An 11014-nucleotide genomic window follows, 5' to 3' on the forward strand; every position below is an offset into this window, starting at 1 on the left:
GAAGAGCTGTGGTGCAGGAATTTTGGGGGTATCTGTTTGCCATGTGGCACCTTCGTTGGACTCTCTGTAAAGCACACGTGCACCATAAATATCGAGGTCAAGCCTGCCGCATTCACCAGCGTCCACAGCTCCTAGACAAGCTCCTGTTGAGTCACGGGGCTTCATTTGTTGAACTGACTAGCTGAACGCCCTGAGCTCCACAAAGAAGCCTCTCGAAGAAGCAGGAGAGCCGCTAACTGCCTTTCCACAAGTGTCCTCGTTTCCCACTCATTTTGGACCCAGACCAGGCGATGTACTGGACATGGAGAGGAGGACAGCGCCCAGGGCTTCCCATGGCAGCCAGCCCCTCACCCGGCCTTCTCTCCACAGCTACCTGGGGCTTGGATTGATGTCTGCACGGCTGGCGATTCTGGGCGGCGTGGAGGGGACGCCTGGTGAGTGGATGTGGGTCCCGGGCCCTCCTTGCTCTGCAGGCCTGAGGAGTCCTTTGGGGGAGGGGCTTCTGCTCCTCCCTGCCCCCCACCGTCAGCGCAGCCGCTGGCCCCTGGCCTGCCTGATGCGCCAGCAGGACTCGAGGCCCAGGAGGGCTGAGTGTGGACGGGCCCTAGACATTGTCGGGGGGCACCTGACGATGACGGAGCGTGAGCGTGTTCCTGTGTACATTCTAAGGTATTGTCAGAGGGAAGAAATGCTGGTGAAGTCCCTCCTGCAGCGCTGACCAAGGGGGTTTAGAAACCCAAGTACCTGTGCAGTCGTCACCTGCACTTGGAGTCGACTTGTTTTTAAGGATTTGAAGAGATGGCCTTGTTCTTCAGGACAGCCCACGAAGGAGCTGTGAGGAGGCAACTCTGGGGCAGGTGCCACGGGTCTGGGGGAGTTTTTCTCTTATTCACAATGATGCTGTCCTTGCAAGGACATCACGCCGTTTTCTCTTGCTCTGTGCAGGGTCATAAAACACGGGCTGGGCCCCTCCTGCAGACCTGGCGTTTGACTGGAGGTGGAGTCTGTGTCTGAAGAGGTTATTAGAGGTGTCTTTGCTCCCGGGCCTTCTCTGCTCCTCCCTGACAGGCTGCCTGAGGAGAAGCCTGGCCTTGGCCGCAGTGCACATGAACTCATAGGGGATCTTAGGGCATCGCCGCCTCCCACTTGGGGAGTAGGGGACACTGTTCTGAGGCTGGCACTGCCTACCTCTCCCATGGCGTCGACTGGGGCCCAAAGGCCTCATCCCGTGCCTCTTGTCCAGGGATGTGCACATGCTTTCTCCCGCCGCACGCCCTCCCCTCCCCTGGCCCAGCACTCTGCCCACCTCTCCAAGGGTCTGGCTGTTCTGACAGGGTGGGAGTGTTCAGCTGGAAATTTCATTTTTCCAGGTACATCCTATTTCCATTTTTCTTTCAAATCCTGATGTTTAACCTCAAAGTGGTATCCCCTTTGTTGCAAACCAAACATGTCCACATCTCAGAAACACTTGCAACCCTAACTCTGGGGCCAAAAAACACCTGGTTAGCCAACAAGGAGAAGGCAGGCACCTGCTTGCCCATCCACAGCTAGGCTGAGAGTGCCCGACTGGGACACATGGGGCCATGATGCCTGCCAAGCGGGACGCGAACCGCTCCCTGCCACAGAGGAGCCATCTCCCTGTTGTGTTGTCTCTTGTTTCACAACAGATTGCCCACCAAACTGAGTGGTTGGAAGCAAGAAACAACAGTCATTTATTATATCTCGTGATTCCACAGGCTTCAGCTGGGCGCCTCCTCTACTGGGGTCCCTGGGGCCTCGTGTGGTGGCAGTTGGGGTGGCTGGGCTGGATGTCCGTGCCTCGGTGCCCCTCCCCGTGGCCTCTCCCCACAGCAGAGCAGCCAGCACTTCTCCCTGGTAACTCAGAGGAAGGCTGCTCCACGTCACATGACGTCATGTCCTGCACGTTCTGTCTATGAAGCAGGCCTAGGCCAGAATCAAGGGCTGGGACAGGGACCCCTTTTCAGGAGGAGAAGCTGACATGCTTCTCAGCATGCACGTCCTCGAGGGGTGGCCTCGTGGAGCCAGAGCAGCACAGATTCGTGGCATGGTGGTACTTGGTGGCATCATCCTGGCCATGCCAGCTGACTCGCAGCCTCAATCTGTAAAATTGGGTGGTGATAACTACTCTGCTGTTAGGATCGTTATGACTGGACTGACGAGTGCTTGGCCTGGTGCCTGAAGCCTCAAAGCCCCTCCGTGAACGGGAGCTGGGAGTGGCCATGTTTCTAGGCAGATGGGGCTTTGCTGCAGCTGCTGTGATAGAGAAGGGCCTTGCCCCGCAGCTGACCTAGAACACTTCCATGAATCAGGTCTCATCTGGCAAAAAGGAAGTGTCTTCCCTTGTCCTTCTGAGGCCTCCATTAGCGACGTGAAGCGCTCTCTGTGCTCCAGGCCTCCCCGCAGAGGAACCCGGGTCCCAGCGCCATGCACGGCAGTCTCACCATGGTAACGCGCCTTTGTTTTCTTTCTGTTTCTTTTGATTTCAGCTGCGGATGGAAAGGAGTTGGTCAGCCCTTGCCTGTCTCCCAGTTTCAAAGGAGAGTGGGAACATGCTGAAATAACATACAGAATCTCAGGACAGAAGGCAGGTATGGCAGATTTATCGTTTGCCTGTGGTTTCTGAGAGTTAAGAATGACAGCCTGCCCCCTCCCCTGGGCTTTCCACATGCCTCTGAGAAACAGGGAGGCTACTGCCAAACCTCTGTCACAGACGAGCCCGTACTTGGCCACAAAATGGAAGCTGCCCTGCCGGCCTCACCAGGGCTCCAGGAGGCCCTCGCCAGCACGCTGGGAACTGCCGGCTCCCGCGGGGTCTCTGCACAAGGCTTCCTTGTCTGCTGCCAAAAGCTTTCTTCCAAAGGACCGGACTTCCTAACAAGCCTCCAGTGAGGAAGGACCTGCGCGTCCCTCAGCTCTGAGATGGACAGCCAGACCCAGGCTATGGGCCAGCAGCTCTGAGGGCACCTTGGGAGAGCGAGAAATGGCTTCCCCTCGGGCAGAGTTGGCCTCCCTCCCGACTGAGCAGACAGGAGGGCTGCTCCCCTTGACAGTGGCATACTGTCCCACCTGCCTGGCCCTCTCACCCCATGTGGTTTTTGTTGCTCTGTGCTCTTTTACTTTCTTCTAAAAGGAAAATTGAAATATTGTTTCCAGGCTGGGCACACGGGCATGAGGTTTGTCTGCCTGTCGTGACAGAGCTGTCTCTACTCACAACACTAAATGTGTGGGGATTTCCCTCCACCAGCACTTCTGTTCTGACACTGACTGCGTGGAGTTAGTGCAGACCCCACGGGCTGAGGGCTCAGCCGCACAAGACTGCCCCCACTGCAGACGCCAGTCTCAAGCAGTGAGTCCCCAGGGTGCTCACACCTCTAACTTGGCCGCAAATCCGGGGTTCCCACGAGCCCCTCCTCAGATTCCATAACTGGCTAGAACAGCTCGCAGAACTCAGGGAAACACTTACTGGTTTCTGATAAAGGCTGCAACTCACGAACAGCCAGATGGAGGAGGTACACAGAACAAGGTGTGGGGAAGGGGCACGGAGCTTCCACGCCCTCTCTGGGCACGCCACCTCCCAGCATCTCCACAAGTTCACCAACCCGGAAGCTCTCTGAATCCCATCCAGTGGGGGTTTTATGGAGGTTCATTACGTAGGCATGATTAATTAAATCACTGGCCACTGGTGATTAACTCCATCCCCTCCTGGGAGGTTCAGGGATGGGGCTGAAAGTTCTAACCCTCTGAGCACAAGGCTAGTTCCTCTGATAACCAGCACCCATTCTCAAGTCATCAAGGGACCCAGGAAGAGTCACCTCGTTAGCATAAACTCAAGTACGCTTATTATATTATTATAAAGGGCCTTATTATGAATAACAGAAGTCCCTCTCACTCTCATCACTCAGGAAGTTCCAGGGGTTTTAGAAGCTCTGTGTCAGGATCCAGGAACAGACAGAATGTATGTTTCTCATTATCCATGACCCTGCAGGTCACTGACTCAGTCACCCCTGGTGCATGTGCCGTGTGCCAGGCCCTGCCACAGGCACTGGGCGCACAGCAGTGCATGGTGCAGACAAGATCTGCGCCCATGTGCAGCTAACATTCTAGGGGGAGGAGTCAGACAGTAAAACACATGAGAAAGTGCTTTGAAGAAAAATAAAACAAGGGGAAGAGGAGGTTCTGAGGGGGAGATTGCAGTTTTAAATAGGACGGCCTAGGAAGGCCTCATGGGGTGATATCTGAGCCAAGACATGAAGAGATTTGGAATGGGCCACTCAGATATAAAGCAGCAGCTCTCTAAGCTGTGAGAGCAGCACGTGCAAAGGCCCTGAGGCAGCTGCTGTGTTTAAGGAACAAGGAGGAAGTGTGTGACTGGTCTGACAAGGGAGAGTGGAGGGAAATGAGGTCCGAAGGGAAAGTCCTGGCTCTAGGCCATGGTGAGACCTGGATGGAGCTGTCAGCAGACAGCTGGGAGGTCTTAGGGTAAGATGGGAAGCTTGAGGTGTGGGCTCTGGGACATCCATGTCCGTTAACCTTTAGGGCCTGTGGTGGTCTCCTTCCAAGCAAGGAGTTAATGACCTGCCCTGTGAGCTTGAGAAGCTGCTTGCTAGGCCTGTTTCCTCATCTGTGACATAAAGAGGGTCTAGGCCCCACCCCTAAGGTGGCTCACAAGATGGAGCAAGACACAGCCGTGCGTGTCAAGGCTGACAGGGCAAGTGTGGGGTGGACAGTGCAAACTTGAGCCACTGGCCTGTGTCAGGACAGCTGCTGAGCCTGGCCGGGGCTTGTGTCCTTCAGGCTTGGGGCCGTGCTCCCCAGCTCCTGCATGTGTGGGGATTCTCTCCCTTGACCTGGGTCAGCAATGCCATGGCTCCTGAAGGGTTGCTGTTGACGTGCGTGGGGCTGGTGAGCCTCCTGACTTGGGGCAAGATCTCTGCAGGCTTCTTGTCCCACCTCACCCTCCAGGCCAGGATCTCGAGTCACTGGGAAAGGCCCCAGGGGCTGCATGGCCCGGTGCTCGGAGCCCACTGACCGCTGGCTTCCTGCTTTTCCTCTGCCCAGCAGTGAACCTCCACGAGCTGTGCGCCAGCAGAGTGTCGGAAATCCTTCGGAATCAAGTGCACAGAGTGGCAGAAGTGAAGGACGTGGATTTCTATGCTTTTTCCTACTATTATGACCTTGCAGCAAATGTTGGCCTCATAGGTAAGGGTGGGGCCCAGTTGGGCTGTGCCAGGACCTTGAGTCTGGGCTCACCCGGGCAGGAGCCTCGGCAGGAGTAACTGTTGTCAGTCACCCTCAGGGCAAGAGAACTAGACTTAGGGGGCAAGCCTCTTGTCCAAATAGGAAGTAATAAGCCCCCCTTATATAAATAAGTCAGTTCTTTGAGCCACTTGGTGAAGTTCCATTGTCAGTGCGGGAACAGTGACTTGTTGATTTATTCTGCTCTGAGGCAGAGCTGACTCACCTGTGTAACTCAAACCCTCAGCTGTTCCTGCCTCAGCCCGAGTTCTGGCTGAGGAAACTGTTGGTGATGCAGCCACGTGGCTGGCTATCCCCAGCTGGCGCCCAGGCTGGCATGGGGAGGAGTCAGCCCACGCCACAAATCACCCTTAGGAGTGTATGGAATCTCACTGGCTCCTTCATGGGTGAGTGCAGTCAGGGCAGAAGATGATACTAGGAGTTTGCCGAGGCTGATGGTGTTCAAAATCAGGGTAGAAACTCTTGAGAGCATTGTGAAGTCACTTCAGTGGATCGTGACCAGTTTTTTAATGGAATAGATTGAGAATATCAGATGCATTGCCTGTGCTAAGGATAAGAACATCAATGTAAATAAACGGCCTCCAGAAGAAACCAATGATGTCAGATTCTGGTCCCTGGGACCCGAGCGCTCCTGCAACATCACCAGGCTCACTGAGGCTCCCCACTGGCTGGGCCCAGTGTGGAAGGCAGCCAGCCAGTGGAGGGGGTCCAGGTGGAAGGGGACCTCTCTTACCCTCTCTGTGGCACAGAACAAGGTCCCTGGCACCCCCAACAGCTGACCTTGTGACTCCTTGTCCTGTGCCCTGCGGGCTCCCCATAGCTGAAGCTAGGACAGACTAGCCCTTATTGTCCTTACTGTGCTGCTAGCTGCAGACATCGCGGTGCCCAGGGTCCACCACACCCCAGCTTGGCCTGGCAGCCTGCTGGGGGCCCCAGCCTCTGGGGTTGTCTGTGCAGGGCTCCGCCCCAGCATCCCCTCATCAGTTTGGAGTCCCTCACTCTGGCTGCAGGCTGCCTTTTCCCTGGGGAACCGACCTCTTCCCCTGGTGACCTCAGGAGATGCTGGGCTGGCAGAGAAGCTGTTCTGATGCCCTTTGTGGTCACGCATGGCTCTGAAAGAATGGCTTGGGCCTGTTTTCAGAAATGGAGTCCACCCCTAATGATGACATTTGCTGACTTACAAATGCCCAAAGCCAAGGGAGAGTCAGGAGGAGATTTCGTTTTTCAAGACATTGAGTAGCTGCCTTATACCAAATAAATGTGTGGGATACCCCAGGGGCCGTCTCTCAAACATAGAAGTTTTGGAGAGCCTTGAAGAAACAGTCTCCGTCTTTGAGAACTGGGGACACAGCTCTTCGTGCCTCCCTCCGTGGGAATGGCAGAAGCCTGGGGCCGTTCCCTCCTCAAGAACCTCATAAAGGCTCTGCCCATTTGTTTTAAGACCTAACCACTCCTTGTTTTTTTTTACAGGATTTTTTCTTCACACTCAGGAAATTAATACTAGAATACCATTATTGAGCTCAGGGCCACAGCTTCAGGAAACATTTCTAATTCTGTGTTTTTATTTTTTTAACTTAAAATTAAGAATTTGCTCAATCTTTGGGGTCCAGGGATCCATATGAGCTGTCTCTGGGGGTCCCTCTAAGGTCCCTGACCATGCTCACCACCCCCATATGGTCTTGCACGAAAGACCTGCCCATCCCAAGCTGTGTCACCTTAGAAGCCATGATCGGTGCACTTGGGGCCACTGCCCTGCTCACAGCCTGGCTCCAGGACACAGCCCTGCCTCTGCTTCTCCAGGCTCCCCGGGTGCCAGCCTCGGGGCCACAGGGGCATTGCAGCTCCTGCAAGGCTGGTGCAGACGGGGCACTTGGTCTCATCCCACAGATGCTGAGAAGGGAGGCAGCCTCACCGTTGGAGACTTTGAGATAGCAGCCAAGTATGGTGAGTGGCAGCTGCACTGCCCAGATGAGGAGGCCGGGGCCTGGAGACGGGCACCGTCCCAGCACGTGGCAGACTGCTGCAGTGCTTGAGAGGCAGGCGCTAGCACCGGAGTCCTGGGTTTGGTTCCTGGCTCTGTCAACCAGACGAGTGTTCAGAGGCGTGAGAATGTGGAGTTCAGAGTGTACGTGGGGTCACCGTGCTGGGTCCAGACCACAGGTCCACTATGTCCAGAGTGGGCACAGGCAGGTGGGGGGGTCTCAGTGTCCCCAGCTGGGAGAGGCCTATTTCTAGTCCCAGGGATGGGAGAAACGGACTCCCTTGATTTCACTTTTTACTTTGACTTGGGTGACCCTAAGAGTGATCTCCCCTGAAATTTTCCCAGCAAATTCACAGTTGTCACACAAACCCAAAGAAGCTGGGGACCCTGCACAGCAGAGCCCAGCATGTGGGGCGTGACGAGCTGCCCCGTGAGGCAGCCCTGGGCCACCCCTGCCTATCTCCCTTCCCCTCCCTCCTCGTCCCCTGGTGTGAAGTGAAGGCTTGTCGTAAATATTCTGCTCTTTTGGTTGCCAGTCACAACTCCAGATCAAAAGAGTCAAACTTTGTGTGTTTCCCCATAGAAAATCCTTCCTCTCTCTCCCCTCCCCAAAATGGCTTTTTTTAAAGCTTTCTTGTCACTTCTGGGCTTATCCCGTGGACACTGGGTGTCTGATTCTTCAACGGGAAAAGGTTCAGAGCAGAATTCTGGGAAGGCTGTTGGTGGGTTTGTCCATCCTCCTTGAGAACAAGAGTGGATTGTTCTGAACCGGCTTTGTCAGTGTTTTCATTCTCCAGAAAACCCAGGTCCACACCTGGGAGAGGTGTCCAGGGTCACAGGCACCTCTCATGTGGCCCATGAGACTGTGGCCTTCCACCCATGACACCAGCATCTGACGCACAGGCCCCTCTTGCCCGGCCTGCTGGGGACTGGGCTGGCCTGGAGCCCCTGCCTCATGGTGTGCTCTTGGCGGAGCACCTCCTCGCTCTGAGCTGCAGTCTCATCTAAATCAGCAGCGAGGACCTGGGGCTGGCCCAGTGGTGGAGGTTGGGGGCTGGAGTGGGTGGAGCAGGGTCTGCACGTACCCTCCCCGGCCCAGGAAGTAAACCCCCTGGGGCCTGACGGAAGCCGGTGTTTGTGCCCTCAGTGTGCCGCACGGTGGAGACCCAGCCACAGAGCAGCCCCTTCCTGTGCATGGACCTCACCTACGTCAGCTTGCTGCTCCGAGAATTCGGCTTCCCGGGAAACAAGGTCCTGAAGGTAAGCACTTGCTTCTTGGGAGCCCCTGCACCCTTTATAGCGTGAGGCTGGACCGCTGCTTCCGGCCTCCCAAGCAGGCCTGCCTTCCACACGTACCCAGTGATCCCCTCTGCCCCTCCCTTTATCTTTTCAAGCTGACTCGGAAAATCGACAATGTTGAGACCAGCTGGGCGCTGGGGGCCGCTTTTCATTACATCGACTCCCTGAACAGCCGGAAGAGTCGGGCCTCCTAGCAGCCGAGCTGCGGCGGCGGTCCTCACAGAAGCGGCTGCATCTCCATAACAGACCCCTTGGGATCCCTGGACATGTTAGGAGGACGCCACAGTTCGTCTGTGACCACTCCTCCCCTCGGCCTTGCAGACCTGCCTCTGGTGGGGTAGTGGGCTGGAGGGCAGCCCAGGCCCAGTGCTGCCTCCTACCGGCCTTGGCTCCATGTGGGCAGCAAGCCAGACAGGGCGAAGGGCACACGTGAGGCCAGGGCGACGCAGCCCCACTGTCCCCCACCGTTGCTCTCTGCAGGGCTGAGGCATTTGTGATGTGTGTCCTGTGACAGGCGTCTTGTCTTGTCTCCTTGCCCCTGTTTCCCCCGCCCCCACGGCAGACCTCCACCTTCTCCCCGAGAATCCTTGGGGAGGTTATCCAGGCCATCCTGGCTGCTCTCAGGGTGAGCCGAGTGGGAAGCATCACGCCCTCTGGGAGGGTAGGCTGGGCGGGACACTGTGAACTCTGGACTTGAACCTGTTTGGCTCCTCCTTGGGTGTGGATGTGTGAGGTCATCCGGAGGTCTGTTTCCTCAGTCCTTGAGTGGCTCAGGCTAATTGATGGAGTTGGCACTAGGACTGGGAGGAGGGGCGGGGGAAATACCTCTTCATGGCCCTCGTGTGCCCTGGCTATTCAGAGAAAGTCTAAGTGTGAGCTGAACTGCTGTGAAATATTGTGCTGCGTGAATGACATCTCTGTATGTGGTGCCGAGTGCTTGTGTCTCTTGTGTTCTAAACCCCAGTGAATGTATTGCTGCCTTGAGGCATTCACAAACCCAGAGGTGTCAGAAGACACAACGTCTGCAGGTCAGCCGGGCCGCAGTCCCTGGAACTGCCCTCTCGTGGCTCTACTGGTGTCTGGGGCCACAGCCCGTCCCCCAGGGGCTCCACAAGATGCTGACTCGACCGTCTTGCCTCCGTGGCACGAGCTCTGGGAGATGGGGCAGTGCACTGTGCTCAGATTTGGGTCCCGGGTCCACAGTCATTCCTGCCATGAATGTACAGTACACCGAAGAAGCTGAACCTCACTTGTTCTACTCAAAATAAAGGGTTTGCAAGGGTTTCTGCTTCTCTGTGATTCCTGTCAGCATCAGCAGCACTTGCCCACCCCAGCTCCACAGGGAAGCATCTGGGATCCCTGGCTACCAAAGTTTTAACAAAAAACTACCCAAGCAGGGTGACAGATGGTGGCACAATTAGGTCCTGTCAGTGTGTCTCACAGCAGACATGCGAGGGTACAACAGCAGAAGGGCACATGGGGTCTGCCCCTGGCCCCCTGGCGTCCCCCATCATAAGTGGCCCTGTGGAGGCCCAGGCTGTTAATAGGGGTCTGGCAGGGGAGCCCCACACCTTCCCTGTGCTCTGTCAGAGCTCCCTCTCCTGGGACTGTGACCTGCAGTGCCTGCCAGAGAAAGCGTGGTATTGGAGCAAGCACTGAGCCCCGGTTGCAATGTGTTTAGTCAGAATCTGCCTTTAATCTGGGACAGTTGGAGGGGGTTGCATGCCAGAAAAAACTGGGCAGACCCTCTCCCCCAGCGCTTGGTGCTCACAGCACCCACACCTATCTTGGGACCTCACAGACGGGAGCACGGAGTGGCCCCTTGACCTCCCAGGGCCACAGTGGGACCAGAGCGGACGTGACTGCTGGATATGCCTTCATGGTGGAGGCTTGTGGGGAGAGAAAAGGACTCTGCAGAAAAAAGTGAGAGGATAATTTTACTTCTCACCTCCCGGAGCTTGAACTTCCCAGTGGGGGAGGCAGGAGAGGGATCCAACTGTAAAACCTTTGATGTTTGAGAAGCGCCCTACTAGCAAGACAGTCAGGGGAGGGCTTCTACCCTTTTCTAAGTATCCCCATCTGGTGAGTCCAGGAGGCTGCAGGGAGACCACCAGGGTGCAACCACTGATAGAACTGGAGCCAGCTCTCCTCTGCCTGGTGTTTCCCCCAAAACATGAATCTTAGGGCAGAGGTCTGGAGGTCTGTGTGCAACACAGCAGGAAAAGACAAAGCAGGAAAGATGCTTCCTCCAAATAAGAAGCCACGTCAGGACTAAAGCCAGGAGGCTTTCGCTTGACAAGGGCTCAAAAGCCCAGCTTCTCCCCACGGCTCACCACCCCGCCTTGGTCTGCCAGCCCCTTTCCTTCCATGATATCTGACAGTTTAAATATTTAAAGAACTCCGGAGGCAGGGAATCAAAAATGCATGAAGGTAAAAGTGAGGATTGATTTGGTCCAT

The 11014-nt window shown here is 56.0% G+C and overlaps 1 protein-coding gene across 20 annotated transcripts in view; it reads left to right on the forward strand.

The window, feature by feature from the left end:
- The window catches only part of ENTPD6 (ectonucleoside triphosphate diphosphohydrolase 6), a 33882-nt gene extending 24043 nt beyond the window's left edge, over positions 1-9839 (forward strand). For 5 of the 20 annotated variants that reach the window (XM_070485441.1, XM_070485442.1, XM_070485446.1 and 2 more), the window contains 6 exons: positions 370-434; positions 2508-2609; positions 5083-5220; positions 7165-7221; positions 8406-8518; positions 8653-9839. In XM_070485441.1, coding sequence (XP_070341542.1) covers positions 370-434; positions 2508-2609; positions 5083-5220; positions 7165-7221; positions 8406-8518; positions 8653-8751 — 574 coding nt within the window. In that variant the 3' untranslated portion in view covers positions 8752-9839. Of the gene's footprint in view, positions 1-282; positions 435-2507; positions 2610-5079; positions 5221-7164; positions 7243-8402; positions 8519-8652 lie in introns of all 20 variants that reach the window. The other 15 variants (XM_070485431.1, XM_070485432.1, XM_070485443.1 and 12 more) reach the window with 7 other exon arrangements.
- Positions 9840-11014: the final 1175 nt, after the last annotated feature.

The sequence above is a fragment of the Equus asinus genome, chromosome 15 (assembly GCF_041296235.1).
Source record: "Equus asinus isolate D_3611 breed Donkey chromosome 15, EquAss-T2T_v2, whole genome shotgun sequence".
Taxonomy (NCBI): domain Eukaryota; kingdom Metazoa; phylum Chordata; class Mammalia; order Perissodactyla; family Equidae; genus Equus; species Equus asinus.